Raw genomic sequence first — 27,176 nt, 5'->3', positions numbered from 1 at the left:
AGTTTCATTGTTTTTACCCTTGCAGAAACTAAAGAAGTCTAAGGCAAAAGGTTTTACCCAATATACCGCGGATCCTGCCAAAATGACCATGAGAGACCTTATCTATTATCTACCAATGTCAAACCCCATGACGTAAGTTCCTCTTATGGTGTTTTGTTTCTCCAATGAGTCCTTTCCTCCAGAGTAGGGCTGGACGATAATCCAATAATGTTTATCGTCTTTCAGTGGAATAATGTTGTGATGATATGAAGATATTTTGATATTGTGATACACATTTCTGCTGTCTAAATTGATGATGATAACAAGCACATTGTAATTAAAAACTCTGATAAAATGAGGTATGGTATTGAATATTTGGAAAATTTCAGTTTTGTTTGACATCACACCTAACATTACCATTCGGTTCAAACAGATGAACATGAATTTGATTAACGTGATTTTGCATACATGAACCATATTGTGATATATATTGATATCGAGATTTTTGTTTTGTTTATCATGCTATTGATTTCAACCATATCATCCAGCCCTACTCCAGAGATAATGTTTTATATGGCTTATCCTAAATCTTAAGTAAAATTTACTTTTTTTAAATGTCTCAATGTTGTCTCAATTTCTTCAGGTCCTACTTAGAAGACCCTGTGAGAGAGAATGAAACTGTTTCATTCTCATGTGAAACAACTGTGGTCCCACCTTCTCCAGCAAGAGAGGAGTAAGAGTTTGTGCTATCAGTCCTTTTTAAAACTAGTCTCTTTGTAGGTTAATGATGTCATCCTTAGCTGGGTATCAAATTATACATAGATGTATTTGTGAAATTTTGTGTCATACTGACTGTTGGTATTTGTATCTGTATCTGTATCTGTATCTGTAGCCGTACTTAATTATTGAAAAGGTTCACCATAAGAGCACAGATTTTATTATAATTTTATTCTAATTCTTGTTAATTAGAAGTTGTTTCAGGCAAATCAATTGAATGTGACCCAATTCTGTTCAGAAATGGTATTACATTTATCTTTTGTCTCCCGATTGGGAGTCTGCAATCGAACTCCCTGCGGCGCACTTCCTGCTGCTTGACATTTGCAACTAACCCTATCCATTAGATCTCCAGTGAGAGCCCAGGAACCCGAGATTCAGCCAAATATACCAAGCCAAGCAGTGGAGGAGGAGGAGGAGGAGGAGGAGGCGGCGGCAGAAGAAGAAGAAGCAGAAGAAGAAAAGGACGATGATATGATGGTTCCGAGGGTGAAAGTGGCGGAGGACGGCTCACTGATCATCGATGAGGAGAGGTCAGTGGCGTTCCGTAGGCGTAGACATTGCTCGTCAATCAAGTTCCCTTCAGTCCTTTATTGTTGATCCATTGTTTTCAAGGATACTTGCTTTATTTCCTTAAGCCTGTGTGGACTAAATCATAGTACCTGTATAATGATGTTTTTGCTCATTAGTGGGTAAAGCTGTCTACTCCTGACAGATTTATTTCCCTCCTTAGCAGAAATTAATTTACCTAAAAGCTCCCACTGTCTCCAAATGCATCCAAACGATGCTCCAGATACCAGTGTTTCCCATACATAAAGGAATTTGTGGCGGGCCGCCACAAAAGGATTTTGACCGCCACAAAAGGATTTTGACCGCCACAAAATATTTTTTTTTTTTTTTTTTTACAGTGCACCTGAACGCTACATGCAAGATACCCGCTGAATAAGTGTCCAATAAATGTTCATGTCATTCTGGCCAATACTTCTGTTATAGCATTTCAGTCTGGAATATGGAATATATTTCAATAATCTATGATTTAGCTGCTAAATTGTCAAATACCGCCATCTGCTCGCTACCCAGGCACTTATGTATGTACTTAACCTAACTAACTATCCGATGTGTACAACATTGTCAGCCTAAACTCCGGCTGACACCCCAAAAACCTACAATCCGCTACAGAAAAATGTATAGTGTTTGTTTAATAACTGCGCCCTCGCCTTCTATCATTTCACAAAAGTGGCAAAGAAAGTTGAGTATCCCTGACCTATAGGGAGAAATTTAGTTTGTCATTGTAAACTCACAGCACAGTAATGATGACATGTTCTTCATAGATCTAGCCTTTTAATTTTGCTCTTAAGCTTTCTCAAAGTACACCAAATTCATGCATTTTACTTTAAAATGTTAAAAAGAAATCTTGCAGGGCCGCCTGCCCCCGCACCCCCCTAGGGGGTCTGCGGCCCCCCACCACAAATACTCAAAATCCTGTGGGAAACACTGAGATACTGTATGTGATTTTTCAACCGCAACTCTTACCTTGTGTTATTTTATTAACACAGTAATAACAGACCCCCCCCCCCCCCCAATGATGATACAACTCGCTAAAGTAGTGACGAGCTGGCTGAGATGATGACTGATACAAGTTTATGTATGCTGGCATGGTGAATGTGATGAGAAGGTGAGGGGGGGAAACTCAGTTGATTGCTTTTTTTAATCACATCATGAACCTGTGTCTCAGCTTGACGGTGCAGGTGAAGCGAGCAAAAGGGCCAAACCCAGCAGAGGGAAGAGACCCCATCTTCGAGCGTGGCTCCACTACAACTTACTCAAGCTTCAGGAAAGGGACCCACACTAAACCTTGGTTCAATGAAGGTTTAACTGACATTGATAATACAATAATTATTATAGCACACATTTTACTCACAGGCCATGTTATTATTTTTTTTGCGTTTAACTTCTTGTTTTTCTGTTTTTGCGTCAGAGACGGACATGTTCTTCCTGGCCATTAGCATGGTGGGGACAGACTTTTCTATGATATGCCAGCTATTTCCACACAGAGCTCGCTCCGAGATAAAGGTCAGTCAGAGTTTGAATCTCTCATGGAAATGCATGAAGAGGCAGCAGTCTGCTCGACTAAATAGAGAGGCAAAGTGGAACGTCACTTCCTGCTTCCGCACTGTACCAGAGATTTTCATCCGCCATTTATTTTCCCATAGACATTTCGTAAAATGCTTATAAAAAGAGTTGTACTGGTTCAAACCAAACGGTTCTGCTAACGCTATAATCGGGAGAGACCATAGAACATTTCACTCAGACCAAAACTAAAAAAAAAACACACAGAAAAAATATTTTCTTCAAACCCGCATTTTTTTTAACGTTTTTGGTCCCAGTGAAATGTTATGCGATCTCTCCTGTTTCTAAATATATCTGTACCGTTTGGTTTGAACCAGTAAAACTATTTTTATACGCATTTTACGAAATGTGTATGGGAAAATAAATGGCGGATGAAAATCTCTGGTACAGTGCTGAAGCAGGAAGTAGGCGGTCACTTTGCCTCTCTATACATGGCGATAGGTTAGTTTGTGTTCATAGCATTGCATTGTTTTGAATCTTTCAGAACAAGTTCAAAAAAGAAGAACGAGAGAATTCCTGGAGGATTGACAAGGCTTTCAGTAAGTATCCCCCCCATTTACTCCATTTTCATTACATTACTTTTACAGTTTGACATGTCCTGGATGCTGGGAAACTATGAAGGACTGTTCAGCTGGTTAAAGATGGCCAATGATGTAATTCCTTTTCTCAGAGTCTCAGTTTTTGGATGTAAAAGAAACAGCTTGTTGCATTTGTGTTGCTTATCGCATCCCCGGGGGGAGTTTTAATGTGACATCGTCTGCTAAATTCTTTGTAGGAGAGAGGCGCAGACTGGATCTTGAGTTCTTTTCCAAGCTGCTGGAGAAGGTTCTGGAGAAACGCGAGAAGACACCCAAGTCCCATACTGCGAGGTCCAACAGAAAGTCAAAGAGTAACTACCTTCAATTAACTGTCCATCCTATCCATCACATTCCATCCTCAGTGATTTGTGAAAATTATATTTCACTTCAAATAACGTTTTTGTGGCACAAACAACTGTTCTCCCCCAGTTGTTGGGAACTATAATCCTTCTTTCCCTCTTCAGAAAAGAAAGCTGTGAGGAAGCTGAGTGATGTGATGGAGGAGGACGAGGAAGAGGAGAATACAGTTCCTGACTTGGAAGAAGTGGAAGGAGAGAAGGACAATGAGGACATCTCTAATGAAGGAGGGACCCCTGCTTCTACCCCTAAGACCAAATACAAGAGTAACTACCTTCAATTAACTGTCCATCATGTTCCATCCTCAGTGATTTTTGAAAATTATATTTCAGTTCAAATAACATTTTGGGGCACAAAAAACTGTTCTCCCTCAGTTGGTTAGAACTCTATAATCCTTCTTTCCCTCCTCAGAAAAGAAATCTGTGAGGAAGCTGAGTGATGTGATGGAGGAGGACGAGGAAGAGGAGAATACAGTTCCTGACTTGGAAGGAGAGAAGGAGAATGAGGACATCTCTAATGAAGGAGGGACCCCTGCTTCTACCCCTAAGACCAAATACAAGAGTAACTACCTTTAATTAACTGTCCATCATGTTCCATCTGTGATTTGTGAAAATTATATTTCACTTCAAATAACATTTTTGTGGCACAAACAACTGTTCTCTCCCAGTTGGTTAATAATAATAATAATAATAATAACTTGGATTTACCGTATATAGCGCCTTTCAAGAAACCCAAGGACACTTTACAGTAATGACACATAATGACAAACAAAAACAGAACAGAGAGAACAGAGGAGACTATAGGCCAAAGGCTTTGTTAAAGAGGGACTTACCCCCCCCAGATTTTCTGCAAAACGGCTCTCCACTCGATCTGAAAACCCCGCAGGCAAGATGGCCGCCCACACTCCCCTCCTTAGCTGGCAGAATTCCTCCCCCATAAACTAACATATCTTGGCCAATAAGTATGTAACATACAAAATAAAACAACCCGTACTATCTTAATTTTATGTAGAATGCAGAGGACATGTAACTGTTTAGTTAAACTTGCATTCCAGGAATATTGTGCTCTTACGATTACATTAGTGGCTCGAGACTGTTTCGTCCTGAAACCCACACGCTTTGCGCCAGTGTAACCTATGTGGGATTCGAAATAACGCATCCGAGATAGAAAACGTTATGAATATAGCCACGTTATAAACAACAAACTTAACGCTGGTGATCCGTATGGAAACAGTGTTACTCGAAATGGTTAAAAGTTATATCAATTTGGTCATTCAGTGGCGTTTTACTGCCATATAACATAACTAACTAGCGGCTAATATTAGCCACAGTAGGCATTACCCAGGGATGCATTGGTCTTAAAGGGCTCGCGCCCCGTGAACTACAGTAATAATCAATGGGGAAAAAAACAATTTTTCACATGAGTGCGGCGCGTGCTAACCCCACCATGACGTCACCATGTACCAAATATCCCATTCATTTGAGGGCACAAAAAAAGCAGTGTTCAACCCATGGAGGGAACTTATGCTGCTGAAAATGATACAAATGGTACAATGGTACAGTTTGGTCTCAAATGTGGAAATTTTGACCAGAATTCTTCACACACCACCCCCAAAGTCATATATATTGGTTAAAAGCTGAAAAAAAGTGTTTCGGGGTTAAGTTACACTTTAAAGAGGTGAGTTTTGAGGGTTTTCTTGAAAGAGTCCTGGGATGGGCCATAGGCATGGGTCGATTTCCAGTTTTACCGGTTCGGTTCGGTGTATGAGCCCAAACTGTTTTTTTTTTTTTTAATAAGGGTTAGGGATTTTTCATATTAGCCTCTTCTCAAGTTGCACTAGTAGGGAAAAGTCTTATTTTGTTTATTATGTTGATGTTTGAAGAAAAGTTAAGCTGAATAGTTGTGAGAAATAAAAACAGTGTGTTGTTACAGTTAATTGGTTCTGCTTATTTTTATTCAGTGTTAGTGCTGGTTCGCATACCAGCTTAGAGGTGCATTATCGCCACCAACTGCAGTCGCATTACAGTTATTTATGGGCTACACTAAAATTTGTTTTTTTAAATTACTATTATTTTTTTAATTTTATTTTTTTGTAAAATTCGATATACCGGTTTGATACGTTTTTTTGGGGGACTATCGAACCGGTTTCAAATTTTTCAAACCGACCCATGCCTAATGGGGCGTTGCGAATCTCTGCCGGGAGAGAGTTCCAGAGGGTGGGGGCCTGAAGGCACTGAAGGCTCTGTCCCCAAAGGTTCGCAGGCGGGGGTGGGGGATGGAGAGGAGACCAGTGTCAGAAGACCTCAGAACTCTAAAATCCTTCTTTCCCTCTTCAGAAAAGAAATCTGTGAGGAAGCTGAGTGATGTGGAGGAGGACGAGGAGCAGGAGAGTGGAGTTCCTGACTTGGAAGAAGTGGAAGGAGAGAAAGAGAATGAGGACATCTCTAATGAAGGAGGGACCCCTGCTTCTACCCCTAAGACAAAATACAAGAGTAACTACCGTACCTTCAATTAACTGTCCATCATGTTCCATCCTCAGTGATTTGTGAAAATTATATTTCACTTCAAATAACATTTTTGTGGCACAAACAACTGTTCTCCCACAGGTGGTTAGAACTCTAAAATCCTTCTTTCCCTCCTCAGAAAAGAAATCTGTGAGGAAGCTGAGTGATGTGATGGAGGAGGACGAGGAAGAGGAGAATACAGTTCCTGACTTGGAAGAAGTAGAAGGAGAGAAAGAGAATGAGGACATCTCTAATGGAGGAGGGACCCCTGCTTCTACCCCTATGAGAAAATGCAAAAGAAAGAATAGAGAGGAGTCCTCAACTCAGGAACCAAATGACAAGAATATGAAAACGGGTGAAAAAAACAATGAGCAAGGTACAGGAGCAGTCCACAGTTGTGCATCTTGAATTTCATTTCAATCATTTAGTCATTGTGTGTTGGTTTTTTGTTTATGTCTACTCAGGGGAAGCATGTATACCAGAAGATGCTGAGGCAGCACTCCCCGAGGACTATACACATTTGAACATGTAATGTACCTCAAAATGTATGTTCTCAGCAAAATACCTTTTTTTTGTGCCACTGCGTTTGGCATTAAAATTCTCTAATTTTGTCCACATATTCAGGTCTGAAAAGACTGAGTCTGTGAAGGCAGCCAAGGGCCCCGTGATCAAGCCTGCCCAGCTCTCACGAGGCAGAGCGCCAAAGCCACTCCTCCCGTTGGGCCGGAAGTGGGGGAGAAAACATCCAACGCTCTCCACAAAGTCCAAAGAAGGTGGCCCAGAAGCAGGGGAAGATAACTTGGGTGATGAGGCCTCTAAAGCACAGGTTAGAACTTGAGTTCCAATTTAAATTCATATAATTGCTCGATGTGTTATTATCACTATTGTAATTTGTTAATGTTGTGTCAGTTAGCCCTCCCTTCCCTGTTCTCCCCATATAGTCTCCCATACTCCTCTATACTCCCATACTCTTGCATACGCTCTCTCCTCCCCCACATTTCCCATTCTCTCCCCACCTCCTCCCTCCCCCTGCTCTCTTCTCCCCCACACCCCCCCCCTTTCCCCTCTCCCGCTCTCTCCTCTTGCTCCTTCCCCACCTCCTATACCCTCCAACATCTCCCATTCCCTCCCCACCCCATCACTCTCTCACATTCCCCCTGCTCTTCTCCCTTCTCCTGCTCTCTCCTCTGCTCTATCCTCATTTCTATATTTTCTATATTTCTCCATCAATTGTTCAAATGTTATCTTTATTCTGTATATTCTTGCTACTGTTGTGTCAGCTAGAATTAGCTAGACATATTTTCTGTGAAGCCCTCTGAGACATGCTTGTGAATTAGGGCTATATAAATAAACTTGACTTGACTTGACTTAAATTAGCACCTCTCAGATGGTTGTGCATACTGTTTTAAGTCTTACTAAAATGTACCCTGATCTTTTAGGCTGATAAAGAAGCATCACCTTCAAAGCCAGCGATGGACGCTAATAAAGATGCATCACCTTCAACGCCATCAAAGGATCTCGATAAAGATGCACCACCACCTTCAAGGCCAGCAAAGAAGAGAAAGTTAGCCGATGATGAAACTTCCTCTGAAAGTGAAGAAGAGTCCACGGTTACGCCTGCAAAACCTACCAGGTACAATATTTCCCCTGTCTTCATAGAAAGATTCTCACTCTCAAATTGGATCAAAAAAATGTAACTCATAAAATAATGATTTGCATAGCCCTAGTATTGCTAACCAATGTGTGATTGTGTTTTGTAGGTACGGGAGAATGCCCAAACGCATCCAGCACTTGAATTACCCTGCTAAGGAGGATGCATGTGAAACTGGGCCTAAGCCCAAGCGCCCAGCAAAGAAGGCCAGACCATCAAAGAGCGATGTAGCCCAAGACTCCAAGAAGCCCAAACTGGTCACCCTCAGAGCTTCTCAGTCAGAATACAGTGACGATGAGGATGAAAAGCAGAGGGCAGCAGAAGAGATGGAGGAGGAGGAGCACCATGCCTCTAGCCCCAGTGAGCACGCCGATGCCCCTGTTTTTGTGCCTGTGAGCCTGCGCTCCCCACAGCCTGTGGTTCCAGAGGTGGAAGAGACTATGGAGGAGGTATGACAAAGTAGTTTCAGTTTATGTCTGACACAGATTCCATTGGTTTTCCTTTGGTGTTATATGATCCCATTCTTCTGGTTGATTATTTTGACTATATTTCCTTTATGTTATTTCTTTAAGTCCAGGTTTTCCGTGTAGAAATGAGCTGCTATTTGCATTTATTATTCTTTATGCATGGTTTTACATTCCATAATACATGTCCTCCATTCTGCCTCCCCCTGTCCCATGCTTAGCTTGATATCTTGGCCAATATGCCTGATGTGCTGGGTCTCTCCCAAGATGAACTGTATCCTGATGCCTCAGATGAGATGGGCACAGTTGAGGCCTGTGTGCATCAATTGGACCTGCTGGTTGTAAGTGCCCCATGCCTACCATATAGCACTAGCAACAAACAAAAAAAGGTGTGTGTGTATGTATATATGTATGTATATGTGTGTGTATATATATATATATATATATATATATATATATATATATATATATATATATATATATATATATATATATATATATACATACAGACACACACACACACATATACACACATTGTGACCTGACCACCTCCAGGTCTGTTAACGATTCAAGCAATCTATGGATTGTGCCTGTCACTTAAGCTATGATTCAGAGTTCACTGGGTTAAATCCTGTGGGCATGTTGTTATTCACATGAGATGAGGCATGCTTGTACATTTTATATCCCACTTGTTTTTCATGTAGAAGAGAAAGGGAAGTTATTGTTTTAGTTTGCTCATCGTATCGCTTTATGCCCTCGATCAAATATAAGCAGCCTATAGAAGTAACGCTACACAATTACAAAAACTTTATTTGGGCATTTCTAGGCCAAAATAATACAATAGTGCCATGAGGATTTAAGGGTATAGTCCGCCATAAAGAATTTATTAAACTCTAAAGCTGTGTTCACACCGAGATATTTATTTTTCGCTCTGTCGCTTGATTCAACCCTTTGGAATCGCTCTGTCGCTCTGTTTAAATCGCTCCACAGGCACACGAATTGACGGACATGTGGGGGCTATAACGTTACGCAATGTCATGATGTTTGTCCACTACGAGCCACTGTAGCTGTTTACAAGCTAAGCCTATCAGCGTGCTCCTAACGCGAGCTGCATACCGGTAGTACAGACTTCACTTCATGTCAGCTGTCAGCCTGTCAATGCGGTTTGTTCCAAGCCAGTGTGATCCTTGACTCGCTCTCACACGGCAGCCAATCAGTGTTGAACAGCGAGCGACTGATGCCAGCGTATTTTCGCTCGAGTTGGGATATTTCATCTGGGGCGACGAGCGTATTTTCTCCCTATCGCTCTGTCTCTGTCGCTCGGACGCCCAGCGATTTTTCTCCCGGGCGAATATACGCTCAATCGCTCGTTTGCATTGACTTTGCATGTAAACTCGATGCCAGCGAAAAACTTTAATAGGTCGGTGTGAACGCAGCTTAATCCCTAACTCTTTCATTGCTACTGGATTTTGCGAGAAGGATAGACTAATAAGATCTAAATAAGCCCCTTGGCACTGGTATTTTCAGTATGTGTTCTGACGTAACTGGATTTAGCCTAATTTCCATTTAGGTTGATTGTGTGTGTGTGCGTGTGACTTACTTTGGGCTGATGTGCTTGCCTTTCAGGATGTTATAGAGTGGTCTTCAGACCACATGGAAGGTATGTTGGACAGATATCATGAATAGCTCCCAATAGCTAAACATACTTTTTAGATCATTTTCAAAATGTTTAGTCATGCTCTTTTTCTCTCTTTGTTTTTCAGTATCTGATGAAGAGAGCTACAATGAGGCTGCTCATACCCTGTTGGCCATGGGTAACCTTGCTCATTGCTCTCAGTCAGTAGAGAATCATACATCCACACAACACCATACAACAGGTTAGAGACAAAGAAGCCATCTGACTTAAAAATCATCTTTACCATTATTGAAAACAAGCTCAATTATTTGATTAGTTTTTATGTTATTAGTTTTAGATTAAATCTGATTATATATGTCAATATTGCCATTATGATTTTATTACAGGAGCAACTTCAGGAAGTGGTAACGAGACGTGCAGCACAGACCTAAAAGAAGAGCTTGTATCAAAGTCTGTTGCCCAAATACAAAACAGCTCCACTCCTCCTATGACTGTAACATCTGGCCATGCTGCCACAGAAGCATCACAGACTGTTGACACAGTGGAACCAGACAACGGCACAATAGACAATGACCCGACATCTCAGATTCGTGACAGGCCAATTATTGAAACCAGTGATGAAACATATAGCAAACAGAAAACTGTTGCTGATACAGAACCTGCTCCTGAAATAGAGTCAAGCTCAAAGATCTCAAAAGAAAATTCCCCACAGACGAGGAAAGGACGGTCAGCCAAGGTGAAACCCAAACCCAACCTTGGCCGTGCCACTCGGTCAAAAGCACAACCCATGACATCGCCGGTTAGCACAGTTGAAAAGAGCAACGCAGTCGCTCCGGAGCTTTCTACAGTCACTCAGTCATTATCAGTTGCTGAAGAATCTATTTCAAAGTTGGATTGTGATCCAGCATCCTTAACTGGTGACATTCCCTCTACTGAAATCATACTTGCAGAAGACATTTCTGCCAGTCAGGAGAAGGCTGCTGATACAGGACCTGCTCTTCGGGTAGAATCAGTCTCAGCAACATCAGAAAAAAGTGCCTCACAAAGTAGGAGCCACTGCTTTTCTAAAACCAAACTCAAACCTAATTTAGGCCCAGCCTCCAGAAACACAAGGTCACAATCTCAGTCCACAGATGAAGAATTGACAAAACTTGTTGGGACAACTGAGAGTAGTAGTACTAATCCAAGTGCCTCCTACTCAGCAGTCAGAGAATCTCAAGTTGGTCGAGGATCCATCACAATAGAGTCTGTCCCAGTCCAAGAGAGCAGGGACCATGCTGCTGCAATTTTCACAACCACCGAAGAGTTGTCTGCTAGTCAGGAAGAAGAGATTGAAGATGGATCTACATGTCAGACTAGGAAGAGTCGAATCTGTAAAGCCAAACCAATCCTGAGACCGACATCTAGAACTGAACAGGCAAAGACTCAACCAAGAGAAGATACTGGCACACACTTGGAGCCCATGGAGAATCCCTCAAGTCCAACTTCAAGCCAAACATCAAACCCTATTATATCCACTAAGAACACAGTGGAACTGTTGGAACCTCAGCCCACTTGCAGTGCCACCCCTCATGCAGATCCATCTCCAAGTAGCAGTCCTGCTTCGGTTGTAATGCTGTCACCAGAATTAGGCTCTACTCTTACACCCACAGAGGACATCTCTACCAGTCAGGAGACAAAGACAGAAGGATGTCCTAATCAGGTAGATTCTAGCTCAGAGACAAAGACAGAAGGATGTCCTAATCAGGTAGGTTCAAGCTCAGAGACAAAGACAGAAGGATGTCCTAATCAGGTAGATTCTAGCTCAGAGACAAAGACAGAAGGATGTCCTAATCAGGTAGATTCTAGCTCAGAGACAAAGACAGAAGGATGTCCTAATCAGGTAGATTCAAGCTCAGAGACAAAGACAGAAGGATGTCCTAATCAGGTAGATTCTAGCTCAGAGACAAAGACAGAAGGATGTCCTAATCAGGTAGATTCAAGCTCAGAGACAAAGACAGAAGGACACACTAATCAGGTAGATTCAAGCTCAGAGGGCTCAGAGAGGAATGTACCTCAGAAAAGGAGACGCTTTCCCAAGTTCAAACCCAATGTAGGATCATCCACCAGACCTATACAGTCAAAATTGAAGTCAACAAAGGACACTAATAAACTCTCAAAACAAGACCATATGGACAGCTCTTCAAATATAAGCTCTGAAAAACAACCTATGAAAGATCAAATCGCACTTACTGAACTGGCAACTACAGACACATCCAGCAAGCACCTGGCACCACCACATTGTTCTTTAAACACGGAAATGTTAAGCGCCACAATCTCTGGAGCTACAGAGTCAGAAAGGTCATTTGAGAATGTGACTCCTGAGGGTAGAGCCTCGGCAGGGACTTCTCCGGAGACTCAGAGCATTGACAAATCCATAATTGAGGGAGAACCCACAGGGGACACCACTTCAAGTCAAGACAAATCAGAAGCCGGATCTGCTCCACACCTGAGAATGTCCCCCAGAACTACAGAGCCAAATTCCCAACTGAAAGAGAATGCAACTATGATATCAGAACCCCAGTCTTCAGAAGATGGGTCCACACAGTCACAACTCAAATCTGGACTGACTAGGACTGTACACTCCAAACTAGAGCCAAAGGAGAACACCCAGCAGCCACATTCAGACAGTAAAGAGGATCACTCGGAGGAAAAAGGTCAAGATGTACTACAAAGACATTGTTCTGAAAACGGCAAAACAAATCAAACAACCAATGACAATTTTCAAGCTGTCCAATGGTAAGACATTACATAAGTCATTGTTCTTCCCCTGATTTAATAGCAACATGCTGTTATTTAATGTTCTGATGGACTTTGTAGACAGTTTTGAAGTGTCTCTTTAGTCTTTACTAATTACTTGTCTAAAAGTCTAATTTTACTAGTGACAGTATTTTTTGTCTTCTCTTCCACTTTAAGCGCTGATGCTCGTCAGTCAGAGCCACCTGCCTCTGATATGTTCTCAAAAAAAGCTCCTCAAACTCGTAGGGCCAGGATTCGCAAACCCAACCTGGGATGCAGCAGGCCACCTTCAGACCTCCAGCCAGTCCAGAACACCACGACACAACCCAAATCAGGTTTGAGAAATATAAAGTGAAAATTATTTAAACAGCACGCTTACCTCAAAAGAAGCAGAACTGAGATTGGGAATTATTCCCATCTATGATACCTGCAGTACCTATGTAGATGGTATGGCTTGATAATGCTCATTTCCACAGATTCTGTTACTTGCTCAGAAACTCTGGAGGACACTGCTTCCCACAGACGTGACTTGAAACCTAGCTCTGACATCCAGGAGCCAGTAGAGGGCGCTACGCTACAATATAGTAATCATGACGAGCCTCCAAATGATGCCGGGTTCACTCCAGGCTGTGTGATACAAGTACCGGGGAATTGTTCCCAGGTAAGAGCAAATATCAACATGAGCAGAAACGTTGCATGTATGAATATGAATATACTGCTTGTTGTGTCACTGTGCTGGCCTTCTGCAGATATGACCCTATACTGACAACATGGAGCAGTGGCTCAGGTTTTTATACAGTATCGAACCACTACACCAGCTGATTGCACTGATAAACGCAACTTTGTCCAGGAGGTTGGGGCTACTCTTGGTCCTTGGTGTCACATAATTGAGAACCAAATCATCACCATTGTCTTACCAAGTCAGGGTATTTTATTTTTATTTATTTATTTTATTTGACCTTTATTTAACCAGGTGAATTGTTTGAGAACCAGTTCTCATTTGCAAACATGACCTCGCCAAGAGGGCCCAGTAGGAATAGCTACATTGTCAAAGTCTAGTAACAAAAAGACAAATAAATATATAAACATATAGACAAGTAACATAGCATATGTACAAATATAGACAGTGTACGTGTGTGTGTGTGTGTGTGTGTGTGTGTGTGAGATCCAGAGCTAATCAGCAGGTACAGCGGTCAACAAAGAGTTGATTGAGTTTCTGTTTGAAGATGGAAAGTGATGTCAGGGTTGTGACTTGTGAGTTTGAGGGTGCTTTGGAGTGCGTTCCAATCATTTGCTGCTGCAAAGCGGAAGGAGGTGCGGCCGAAATCAGATCTGTATCTGGCTGAGCTGGGGATGGTGAGCTTGATGTGCTCACTTGACCTACATGTAGTGTTGTATGCATTGCAGGCTATATGGAGGAGAGAGGTGAGGTAGCGTGGTGTCTTGCCTACTATTGTCTTGTATATAAAGTGATGCCAGTGGTTTTGAGGGAGGGCCAGTCTACCAGATCATAAAGTTTACAGTGGTGAGTGTGGAAGGGTGCGTTGGTGGCAAAGCGGATGGCCGAATTATGGAGTGTGTCCAGTTTCTTGAGGGCCGTTTCTGAAGCCGTTCTATAGATGATATCGCCATAATCTAGAATTGGGAGTACTGTCATCTTGGCAAGGGTGTCAACAGGGTACTTCTTACCACCTCTGTAACGGGGCGTATCCACCAACTGACGTGTTGAGCGCTTGAAGCGCTGGGGTTGTGTTGAGTGCGTTGGTCGCATCGGGTGAGCACTGGAGCGGGGGGCTCTGAGAACACGGCTCCTGGTGTTGTTGCTATGCTAAATGTTAGCCTAGCTAATGAAAGTTATTAAGCGAGTGCCGCCTCTTGGTCCCGCCCCTGCTTCATCATCATTGGTTGGTAGAACTCTGAAGTGACATTGACGAGCCGTGCGCTTTAAATTGGTTCAGTGCTCACACAACGCCCGGCACCACAAAGAGGTGAGGCGCCTGTTATGGGTCACGCTGCTTTTCAATTAGAATGAATGACAGAACAGCACCAGTGCTTTTTTCACAGGTCTATGGTGGACACGGGGTCTATCCTCTGTATAAAATAATGCCACATTTAAGCATGCGTCCTGGAACGTTTGTGTATAATTCTCTTAACCTTCCCAGAATGCAACTACTTTGAGTACAGGAGAGACCCAAAGTTACCCAAGCATCACAACACATCCAGAAGGTTGGTCAATCATAGATCACCCTACACTCGGGCATAGATTTTTAACACTGTGTTGATCGCCAGCTCAATTGGTATTGTGTGATCTATATATAAATAGACTATAGTTTTGGCTAAACTCATGTTCTTGCTCTCTCACTCACGCGCAGTGCTTACAGAGCAGGTCCCTACAAAACCAGAAGAGTCATTTTTCATCCTCTCTCTGACTGAGATCCCAGTTATCCCATCGTTGGACGAGGTGGTTAGTGTGTGTGAGCCCCTCCATGATCTTCCTGTAACAGAAGCACCAATACAGCCACAGAGGTCAGTGGCCCCGCCTTCTAATCAGAAAAGAAAACCATCCCACACGTATTCACCTTATTCACCACGCCCACTTTTTCTCTCTTCCGCGTTACACGCAATTGTATTTGTTCTCCCGGTTCAGCGCTAGTTGGCGGCCAATTTCAAAACAAAACGTCACTATAATAATGAATGAAGTTTGGCAACATTCAGAATCAAGCTACACTGCGGCCAACTTCAGGGACATGTTCATAGCGTTACTGCTGCGAGGAGCCGATGGCTGTGCCCGGTCGGCATTTAACGTTAGTTACAAAAGCACGTCGACATTGTTTTCTCACTAGTAGCCTACAGTAGGGTTTGACAGATAGCTAGTCCGACCGGTGTCGGCACAGCCAGCAGTCCTCGCTGCTCGTTAAATATTTCCAAATAGGCATTATTCTGATCACATATATGTTACGTTCTCACTTTAAAACTTTAAACGTTGTTTTTTTTGCTTGAAAGCAGCTTTTTGGCAAGTCTAAAAATTTGACTATGGTAGGCGTAATCTACTTCCGTATCTACGTGTCTTCCGGGGGTACGGTGGCGCAGTCGGTAGCGCTGTCGCCTCACAGTCAGAAGGTCCTGAGTTCGATTCTCGCCTGGGACACTGTGGGCGCTGTGGTTGTGTTCCCCCCCCATATCTTCAGTGCCCACTGTTTAGGTGGGTTATCTCGTCGTAAGGGCCTTTCTCTCTGTGTGGAGTTTGCATGTTCTCCCCATGCTCCCCCAGGGGCTTCCTCCGTATATAACCCCCCCACCAAAAACATGCAGAAGATCAGATCGTCATCGTCATCCGACCAGTGACGACAACATCCGAAGTTGGTCCCCGGGCGCTGTACGAGAAAGCGACCACTGCTCCTGGCCTGCCCCCCGGAGGAAAGGACATGCCTGGATGGGTTAAATGCAGAGGACACTTTTCACCGGCCACCGTCAGCATGAGTGTGTTGTGGCCACATGCATGTGTTGTGTTCGTGTGACAATAAAAGACGGACTTGTCCGTTACGAGAGAGTTTTAAAACCGGAAAGACGATCACAAAATGACGTCATGCAGAAGCGTCCTTGTATGGGCAAAGAATAAGGTGAATAGACATGGACTGTTTTGTTTTGTGTCTTAATCGGCTACATCTTCATCCTTCAGCAGCGCTCTCGCTATTCCTGGAGGTGGTTTGGCAGTGGGTGAAGATGGGGCTCTCTGTAATGTTCCTGTGCCCATGTGCATGGAGGAGAGTGGCAACACAAGTCTAAAGGATGTTGAGCCAAGCGCAACATGTACAGTAAGTGAATTAACAATGAACCAAGACGAAGACCAGCTCAGTGGCCTTGTGGTCTGAGTGTCCGCCCTGAGACTGGGAGGTTGTGAGTTCGATCCCCGGCCGAGTCATACCAAAGACTATAAAAATGGGACCCATTTGCCTCCCTGCTTGGCACTCAGCATCAAAGGGTTGGAATTGGGGGGTTAGATCACCATATGATTCCCGAGCGTGGCGCACGCCGCTGCTCACCGCTCCCCCAGGGGATGGGTCAAATGCGGAGAACAAATTCCACACATTGTGTGACAATCAGTGGGACTTTACCGGCTTTACCAAGTCTGATGTCATTATGACAGAATGTGTGTTTTTATTTATCACCCATTTCTCTTTTTCTTGTCAGAGTTCAATCATGAAGAAGCCACTGGATCCACACGGTAGAGAGATTGCATTGCTATCATTCATTTTTATCTAATCTAAGTATCGCCTGTGCTGTGCCTAAAGTTTAGTGTGTGTCTTATCGGAACAGAAGATTCTGCAATCCAGCCATCCAGGTTACCAGAGTCTGCAGGGAATGGTGAGGAGAGTGACGCTCCCTTTAAAAAGCAGAGACTAACAGCCACAGGAAGAAGAGGTAGGCAGAGGATGCATGTGCTGACACCATATCCGGTCTTATTTTTGACAAATGTGAATCCTCTGTTGTATCATGTACCTCTGTTTCTGTTTGAACCAGCCAAACTGCAGGTGAAGCCCAATACCATAATGAAGAAGCAAGCTAGCAGGACCCTTGCTGCTGAGAAAGCAGAGCTGATCCCTGTGCAGACAAATGTCACCCAAGAGTCAGAGCTTCTCCGTCCCCCAGCGCAACAAGAAACTGTTGGTGCAACAGTAAGAACAGGAGATGAGGTCCCCATTGAACCACAAAAAGGTCAACTAGATATTGAAAAGGGCACATCCCCCGGAGGACATGGCAGTGAGGATAGCAGCTCAGGACCACAACCTCAGACCTCATCGCAACCTCGTCACTTTACACAACCGCGTATGACTAGCACTCCTAATCGGTGAGAAGGAGAAGTCGAAGATTTCTACTTTTGCCCTGCAATTTTGCCCTTATTATTTTCACAAATCATGATTCCTAAAGCCAGAATTTCTCTATTGTGGATGTCTCTATCAGTTGTCATAAAATGAATTATGCCTTCCTTCCCCCCAGGCTTAGCAGAAAACCCAAAGGATTCCTGTCCTTCCTCTCTTCTGAAAAGACCAGCACTGCCCCTTCTGCCCTTCTAACCCTAACCTCATGCGAAGGAAGAAAACTAGCTGCCTGGGGCAGCTTGTTTTCTTCCTTTACACCTAGACCCTCAACAGCAGCATCACTTGATGTTGCTCCCACACCCAGTGCAGCAGTTCTCCCAGAGGCCACAGACTCAGCATCCACAACCAGAAGACCACCTGTGGACATCACACAGACTGCTGATGACAGCTCAGTGTGTCCAGACCCAGAACCTAGCACCTCTCTGAGTGTAGCTGAGGTAAGGGGAGGTAGTCTTCATGGAGCTTCACTGATTCTTTCCACAGATTCTTTACACGCCCACATCTACTTCTATTTCTTTCTGTGTTGTAGGTGCCAGCCACCCAGCAAGGTGACGATGGAGAGAGCAGCTCAGTAGATGTGGAGGCCACCAGTGTATCTCAGTACTTCTTAAGTGACATTTTTACAGAAGTGGCCTTCCTCTCTCCTGAAAAGGCCAGCACTGCCCCTTCTGGTGACCCTCAGCATGACACAACAGTTTCCCAGCTGCCTGAGGTCAAAACCTCATGCAGAGGAAGAAAACGAGCTCCCCCAGCACCTAGAACCTCAAGAGCAGCATCACTTGATGTTGCTCCCACACCCGCTGCAGCAGTTCTCCCAGAGGCCACAGACTCAGCATCCAGAACACCACCTGTGGACATCACACAGACTGCTGATGACAGCCCAGTGTGTCCAGACCCAGAACCTAGCACCTCTCTGTGTGTAGCTGAGGTAAGGGGAGGTAGTCTTCAAGGAACTTCACTGATTCTTCACTGATTCTTTCATTCTTTCACACCCACATCTACTTTATTACCAATGGTAGAAGTACTCTGATCCTTTACTTAATTAAAAGTATCAATACAGCAATATAAAAAAATACTCCATTGCAAGTACCGGTAAACATTTCTGCATGAAAAATCCTATAAAAGTCAAAGTGTTAGCAGCAAAATGTAGTTAAAGTTTTAAAGTGAAAGTAGTGGTTTGGTTCCTCTGATATTTTAATATGACGAGATTAGATTATGAATACTCAAGCACCAGTGTATAAACAGCATGTTAGTGTTGTAGCTGCTGGAGGCAGAGCTAGTTTGAACTACTTGCTAGTTTAGTCCAGTGGTTGCTAACCTAAGAGTCAGCCCCCTCCAAAGGGTCACCAGATAAATCTGAGGGGTCGTGAGATGATTAATGGGAGAGGAAAGAAGAAAAAACAAAGTTCTGATCCACAAATCTGTTTGCAGTTTTGGGAGTTTTTCTCTAATCTCAGATTTTTTGCTCATATATTGGATCATTTGAATATTTATTGAAATGAATGTGAGGTTTACAGGGAAAAATCTGATGGAGCGGTTAACAACTCAGGCATCTGATATCTGACCCCTGACGACACACACTGCATTTTGTAAGATGCCAAAAGCCAAAAAGTTTGGAAACCAAACCAGTGCTTTAATCTTTAACCAGATTAAAGCTTGTTATATTATCCATTGTGTCAAATCTCCACCCAAAAAGTAAGTAAAGCTGTCAAATAAAAGTAACAGAACCTCAAGAGCAGCATCACTTGATGTTGCTCCCACACCCAGTGCAGCAGTTCTCCCAGAGGCCACGGACTCAACATCCACCACCAGAACACCCCCTGTGGACATTATACAGACTGCTGATGACAGCTCAGTGTGTCCAGACCCAGAACCTAGCACCTCTCTGAGTGTAGCAGAGGTAAGGGGAGGTAGTCTTCATGGAGCTTCACTGATTCTTTCCACACCCACATCTGCTTTATTACCAATGGTAGCAGAAGTACTCACTAGGGATGTTCATCAGTTATCGAAAATCGATAATTGATCGTTAAGGAATGGAATCGATCATGTGGAATTTATATCGATTATTGTTATTATTAAAAAAAAAAAAAATTGCGGACTAGGTTTGGGTGGAATTCGTTCCTCCTCGCCCCACTCCATTGCACAGCCAACTAACGTGAGGTGGAGCTTCATATAGTCTCTAGTTTTCTGGCTGGGCACGGGCCTTTGTGCCAACAAAACTGTTTTAAACATGGGGAATTCACACCGGCATGCGCCGGGGACAGCAGAGTGTTGGAGAGGAGACACATTGAAATAAAGAGTTCATTGAGGAGAACACGATGTCTTTCGTATTTTCTGCCATAGGCATTCATTTTGTAAAAAAAAAATATATATATATATAAAAAATAATAATAATAATATGATCGATAATCGATAATTGATCGTTAATTTTCCCCGATTTTCGATTATGGAAATTTTTCAAAATGAACATCCCTAGTACTCACACACAAATCTGTTTATAGTTTTTAGACTTTTTCTCTAATCTCAGATTTTTGTTGAAATATTGGCTCATTTGAACATGTATTGAAATGAAACCGTGTGAGGTTTGGAGGGAAAAATCTGATGGAGCGGTTAACAACTCAGACATCTGATATCTGACCCCTGACCACACACTGCTTTTTGTAAGACACCAAAAGCCAAAAAGTTTGGAAACCAGCGGTTTAATCTTCAATATTGTGTTGCACTCTAAAAGCTTGTTATATTATCCATTGTGTCAAATCTCCACCTGAAAAGTGAGGAAAGCTGTGAAATAAATGTAAAGGAATAGAAAGTATCATATTTCCCAATGAAATGTAGTGGAGTGGAAGTATAAAGTAGCATCAAATGGAAATACTCAAGTAAAGTACATGTTTCTCAAAATTATTTTCAAGTACAATACTTGAGTAAATGTACTTATAGTTACTTTCCACCACCGTTTATTACAGCTAATACTATTTCTTTCTGTGTTGTAGGTGCCAGCCACCCAGCAAGCTGACGATGTAGATGTGGAGGCCACCAGTGTATCTCAGTACTTCTTAAGTGACATTTTTACAGAAGTGGCCTTCCTCTCCCCTGAAAAGGCCAGCACTGCCCCTTCTGGAGACCCTCAGCATGACACAACAGTTTCCCAGCTGCCTAAGGTCAAAACCTCATGCAGAGGAAGAAAACGTGCTCCCCCAGCACCTAGAACCTCAAGAGCAGCATCACTTGATGTTGCTCCCACACCCAGTGCAGCAGTTCTCCCAGAGGCCACAGACTCAGCATCCACAACCAGAACACCACCTGTGGACATCACACAGACTGCTGATGACAGCTCAGTGTGTCCAGAACCAGAACCTAGCACTTCTCTGTGTGTAGCTGAGGTAAGGGGTGGGGGGTTTCAAGTAGCTTCACTGATCCTTTACACAGATTCTTTACATGCCCACATCTACAGCACGGTGTATATATAATATATATATGCGGTGTATGCAGTAACTGTCAAGAGGTTGCCGGATGACAACGCGTCACCTACAGTGTCCGTTCACAGCGGAGGGAGGGTGTGTGTGTGTGTGGGAGGGAGGGAGGGAGAGGGTGTGTGTGGGAGGGAGGGAGGGAGAGGGTGTGTGTGGGAGGGAGGGAGGGAGAGGGTGTGTGTGTGTGTGGGAGGGTGTGTGTGTGGGAGGGAGGGAGAGGGTGTGTGTGTGTGGGTGGGTGGGTGTGTGTGGGAGGGAGGGTGTGTGTGTGGGAGGGAGGGTGTGTGTGTGGGAGGATGTGTGTGTGGGAGGGAGGGTGTGTGTGTGTGGGAGGGAGGGTGTGTGTGTGTGGGAGGGAGTGTGTGTGTGTGTGTGTGTGTGTGGGAGGGTGTGTGTGGGAAGGAGTGTGTGTGGGAGGGAGGGTGTGTGTGTGTGTGGGTGGAGGGTGTGTGTGTGTGGGAGGGTGTGTGTGTGGGAGGGAGGGTGTGTGTGTGGGAGGGTGTGTGTGTGGGAGGGTGTGTGTGTGTGGGAGGGAGGGTGTGTGTGTGGGAGGGAGGGTGTGTGTGTGTGTGGGAGGGAGGGTGTGTGTGTGTGGGAAGGAGGGTGTGTGTGTGTGTGGGAGGGAGGGTGTGTGTGTGGGAGGGTGTGTGTGTGTGGGAGGGTGTGTGTGTGGGAGGGAGGGTGTGTGTGTGTGGGAGAGTGTGTGTGTGGGAGGGTGTGTGTGGGAAGCGCTGTGATCATTACACCGCTCTGGATGACAAGCAAGTAGAGTGACCAACATGGTGGAGGGGCAGAAACACAGCAGCCTAGCTTCGCTCATAACGGAGCTACTACATAAGCAACACGTAGAATTCACTTGAACGCATTGTACACACACACAACACAGGCTGTCCGCTCAGAATACACTTTCTGTGCTGATTGTCATTTGAATGTGCATTTGCCTAAAGTCACCCGGTGTCCCAGTTGAGTGGAGTTTGCCGTGTTCTAAGCACCCTGATTGGCCCAGTTGAGTGGAGTTTGCCGTGTTCTAAGCACCCTGATTGGCCCAGTTGAGTGGAGTTTGCCGTGTTCTAAGCACCCTGATTGGCCAGAAGGTCCAAACACTGCCCACCCAGGAAACTAGAGAGCATCTCACGAAGTGACAGCTCACTAAGTGTTACTTGACTCACTGAATGACTGCATGTGCTGAATTTGGCGTGTGATGCTCTCGGCTGCGCCTTGGGAAAAATGTGAACACACACAGCGTAGTTGTGGCGTTTGCTCGCCATCCACCGCAGTTGACTTGTCTATAGCACGGTGTTGCAATATTACGACATCACTAACATCGTATTTCTTTCCTGTGTTGTAGGTGCCAGCCACCCAGCAAAGTGACAATGTAAAGAGCACCTCAGTGGATGTGGAGCCCACCAGTGTATCTCAGTACTTCCTAAGTGACATTTTTACAGAAGTGTCTCCTGAAAAGACCAGCAGTGCCCCTTCAGAAGACCCTCAGCATGACACAACAGTTTCTCAGCTGCCTAAGGTCAAAACCTCATGCAGAGGAAGAAAACGTGCTCCCCGAGCACATAGGACCTCAAAAGCAGCATCACTTGATGTTGCTCCCACACCCAGTGCAGCAGTTCTCCCAGAGGCCACAGACTCGGCATCCACAACCAGAACACCTCCTGTGGACATCACACAGACTGCTGATGACAACTCAGTGTGTCCAGACCTAGAACCTAGCACCTCTCTGAGTGTAGCTGAGGTAAGGGGAGGTAGTCTTCATGGAGCTTCACTGATTCTTTCCACAGATTCTTTGCATGCCTACATCTACTTTATTACAGCTAATCCTATTTCTTTCTGTGTTGTAGGTGCCAGTCACCCAGCAAGGTGACGATGTAGAGGGCAGTTCAGTAGATGTGGAGGCCACCAGTGTATCTCAGTACTTCTTAAGTGACATTTTTACAGAAGTGGCCTTCCTCTCTCCTGAAAAGGCCAGCACTGCCCCTTCTGGTGACCCTCAGCATGACACAACAGTTTCCCAGCTGCCTAAGGTCAAAACCTCATGCAGAGGAAGAAAACGAGGTCCCCCAGCACCTAGAACCTCAACAGCAGCATCACTTGATGTTGCTCCCACACCCGCTGCAGCAGTTCTCCCAGAGGCCACAGACTCAGCATCCAGAACACCACCTGTGGACATCACACAGACTGCTGATGACAGCTCAGTGTGTCCAGACCCAGAACCTAGCACCTCTCTGTGTGTAGCTGAGGTAAGGGGAGGTAGTCTTCAAGGACCTTCACTGATTCTTTCCACAGATTATTTGCATGCCTACATCTACTTTATTACAGCTAATCCTATTTCTTTCTGTGTTGTAGGTGCCAGCCACCCAGCAAGGTGACGATGTAGAGGGCAGCTCAGTAGATGTGGAGGCCACCAGTGTATCTCAGTACTTCTTAAGTGACATTTTTACAGAAGTGGCCTTCCTCTCTCCTGAAAAGGCCAGCACTGCCCCTTCTGGTGACCCTCAGCATGACACAACAGTTTCCCAGCTGCCTAAGGTCAAAACCTCATGCAGAGGAAGAAAACGAGGTCCCCCAGCACCTAGAACCTCAACAGCAGCATCACTTGATGTTGCTCCCACACCCGCTGCAGCAGTTCTCCCAGAGGCCACAGACTCAGCATCCAGAACACCACCTGTGGACATCACACAGACTGCTGATGACAGCTCAGTGTGTCCAGACCCAGAACCTAGCACCTCTCTGTGTGTAGCTGAGGTAAGGGGAGGTAGTCTTCAAGGACCTTCACTGATTCTTTCCACAGATTATTTGCATGCCTACATCTACTTTATTACAGCTAATCCTATTTCTTTCTGTGTTGTAGGTGCCAGCCACCCAGCAAGGTGACGATGTAGAGGGCAGCTCAGTAGATGTGGAGGCCACCAGTGTATCTCAGTACTTCTTAAGTGACATTTTTACAGAAGTGGCCTTCCTCTCTCCTGAAAAGGCCAGCACTGCCCCTTCTGGTGACCCTCAGCATGACACAACAGTTTCCCAGCTGCCTAAGGTCAAAACCTCATGCAGAGGAAGAAAACGAGCTCCCCCAGCACCTAGAACATCAAGAGCAGCATCACTTGATGTTGCTCCCACACCCAGTGCAGCAGTTCTCCCAGAGGCCACAGACTCAGCATCCACAACCAGAACACCTCCTGTGGACATCACACAGACTGCTGATGACAGCTCAGTGTGTCCAGACCCAGAACCTAGCACCTCTCTGAGTGTAGCTGAGGTAAGGAGGGGGGGGGGGGTTGATTAGGGCTGGTTATTGCCTAAAACCTCACGATACGATACGTATCACGATGTCCTACACATCATTTACTACAACAGCTGTTCTCTATTCTGTAGAACAGCGAAGGCAAAGCCTTAAAGATCACACAACTTAAACTTAAATTGGCCTTTTATGTTCTCTCTTATGCTTTTAGTTTTTTGATGCAACACTACTATTCTGGTTTCACTTCTTTTTGCTGTAACAATATCTATATTATGTTATAAAATAACAAGAAAAAATACATAAAACTGTTTTAACAAACTTAAAAGTGGTGTTGTACTTGCAGCTAAGCGGTTAACATATCATGTCTTTAGAGAGAGGAAAGCCCCAAACGCACTGGGTGCGTCTGACGCTCGCGTTTTGAAACCCACCCGTTGTTTTAAATGGCCGAACACGCACCAAGAGCATTCTAAGTGCTCTGAACCCCCCCTTCCCCACTCTCTCTCCACGCAGCAACTTTCATCCCCGCCGTCATATGCTTTGCAAACAAATCTCACCGCAGTTTAAATATAGCAAGCATGTAAAATATAACGCTACACTATAGCAAGACTTTCTGAACAAAGTGAGAATGCTTTTCTAAATACAGCGGCTACTAAAATATATTTCCCTGCATCTCATGATGAGATTAGATCGGTAAAAGGTTTGGACAGACTGGATTGCTTCATTTTTTCATCCTCCCGCAGCACTGCATGTTGGACAGGTAGGACGATTAATTACAGCCTCTGACTGACAGCGGCACAAAACTACGGTATAACAACTTTGTATTCTGCAACTTGTCCCAATTTCCCCCCGGGGATCATTAAAGTCTTTCTGATTCTGATTCTGATTCATCGGTCATTGTGCCTGCCTACATATAAATTAGTGGCCTTTTCACCAAAATACTGATGGTTCTGTGCTGTCGGTATGTAGCCCATCTGATGCTTGCAGTGCGCTATAGGGGCAGAAATTGACGCACGTCAAGTTTCGCTCCCAGTGCGTTTGGGGCTGGAATAGACGCTGGAGAACTTCATATGGCTTTTTCTGGACAAAGATATCACTGTGAGAGGATGTCTTTAGGTAAAAGATTAAGGAGTAAGAAAGTCGAGAGAAGCAGAATTGCATGGTGTGCCCCTTCCACCTTCCCAGAAGGCTCTCAGCCCAGCCCAGCCGGCAGCAGCAATGCTAGTCTGCAGCAAACTCGTTAACATAATGCTAGTTAACTAGCAGAGTTTTTCTTTCTTCTTCTTCACTCTGTTGATTACAGGTCGCTTCTTTTCACCTGACAGCGGGGAGCTTCACTGGCAGGACGTAGCACATGGGAGGATCACGCTATTCTCACCAGTTCCCTTCCGCCCCGAACAGGCGCCCCGACCGAACACAGGAGGCGCTAGCGCAGCAACCAGGACACATACCCTCATTCCGGCTTCCCACCTGCAGACACAGCCAATCGTGCCTGTACGGACGCAGATAACACGGGGACGCGAACCTGCGACCCTCGTGTTGGTAGGCAGGGAATCTACCGCTACACTACCCCGATGCCCGCTAATAGGCTACTGTTAATTTCATACGCTCTGCTCGCCAGCCCCACCGTCACACACACATGCGCGTTCTCTCTCTCTCAACCGCATACTGCTGTATGAATACAGTGGCATTTTTTTGCTTAACTGATTCTTTCCACAGATTCTTTATATGCCCACATCTACTTTATTACAGCTAATCCTATTTCTTTGTGTGTTGTAGGTGCCAGCCACCCAGCAAGGTGACGATGTAGAGTGCAGCTCAGATGTGGAGCCCACCGGTGTGTCTCAGTACTTCTTAAATGACATTTTTACAGAAGTGGATGAAGGATGATGGCAATAGAGAGATTGAGTAAGAAGAGGAACACATAGATGGCATGCTTTGTATAGTTTGTAAAATACTGCTTTTGAGCTTCTTATTTTTTATAATGCCTTGTCAGTTAATGAGAAGCTGAATTTACAACTTAAAGTATACTTTATTTGACTAGTACATGTACATCTTCAATTTCAGTTTACCTAAAATATATATACTTTTCAATTAGTCATTAGTTGATATGAATAGTTGAACCGTACACATTAATAGCCAAAACATTTGAGAATCACTAGTTTGGAAAACTAACAGAAGGAGGTGGCAGCTTCCCCAATGATCCATTTTGTCGAGTCTCCCTAAGGTGAAAGGATGAGTTAGACTCGTGTCTTGTAAAGTTTTGTAAGTATCATGTAAATTACTTAAGTTTTTGCAAACCACCACTGAAAGCACGTGTAAATATTGTATTACAGTAAGCTGGTATTTATGGTCATATTTGTCCACATGGCATCTTTAAAGACCAGAAAAACTGGTTTAAGAAATAAAGAAAAACCAAATAAGCCTACTTGGCATAATGTTTTGCTGTTTACTCAGGTAAATGTGTTGAATTATTATTATTATTATTATTAATATTATTTGAATGCCTCTCGAGAGTTTTGCGCTGGTTTTAAGTAATCGATTGTAATCTGAAGCAGATTTTAATGTCTTGAAATTTAATAGTGTACATGTTAGGTTAGGCATCAGACACAATACCAATTTGTAAAACTACTTGATTATGTTAATTCTGCAAATTCACACCATCCATAGCATAGCACAGTGATTTCACTGATGCATTTTCTGAATGAGTCACCCACCTTTTTTCCCTTCA

The 27,176-nt window shown here is 44.2% G+C and overlaps 1 protein-coding gene across 1 annotated transcript; it reads left to right on the top strand.

The window, feature by feature from the left end:
• Window positions 1–127: 127 nt before the first annotated feature.
• Window positions 128–27,176, top strand: LOC310780537 (uncharacterized protein; the record flags this gene model as incomplete). Its single annotated transcript, XM_083641101.1, has 35 exons — window positions 128–132; window positions 1,101–1,286; window positions 2,489–2,622; window positions 2,732–2,826; window positions 3,368–3,422; window positions 3,659–3,772; window positions 3,926–4,084; window positions 4,230–4,379; window positions 6,155–6,310; window positions 6,462–6,698; window positions 6,787–6,850; window positions 6,947–7,148; window positions 7,762–7,955; window positions 8,083–8,422; window positions 8,659–8,778; window positions 10,064–10,097; window positions 10,201–10,314; window positions 10,460–10,663; window positions 12,404–12,851; window positions 13,029–13,186; window positions 13,328–13,512; window positions 15,014–15,077; window positions 15,224–15,377; window positions 16,531–16,666; window positions 17,043–17,076; window positions 17,169–17,273; window positions 17,373–17,700; window positions 17,850–18,168; window positions 18,261–18,659; window positions 20,722–21,111; window positions 22,550–22,945; window positions 23,052–23,450; window positions 23,557–23,955; window positions 24,062–24,466; window positions 26,225–27,176. 35 exons carry the CDS (start codon window positions 128–130, stop codon window positions 26,333–26,335), a joined length of 6,993 nt encoding a protein of 2,330 aa, XP_083497227.1. The 3' UTR covers window positions 26,336–27,176.

Source organism: Poromitra crassiceps, assembly GCF_964638095.1.
Source record: "Poromitra crassiceps genome assembly, chromosome: 8".
NCBI lineage: Eukaryota > Metazoa > Chordata > Actinopteri > Beryciformes > Melamphaidae > Poromitra > Poromitra crassiceps.
Note: the sequence above shows the minus strand (reverse complement) of the source record. Positions and strands in the feature narration are given on the sequence as shown.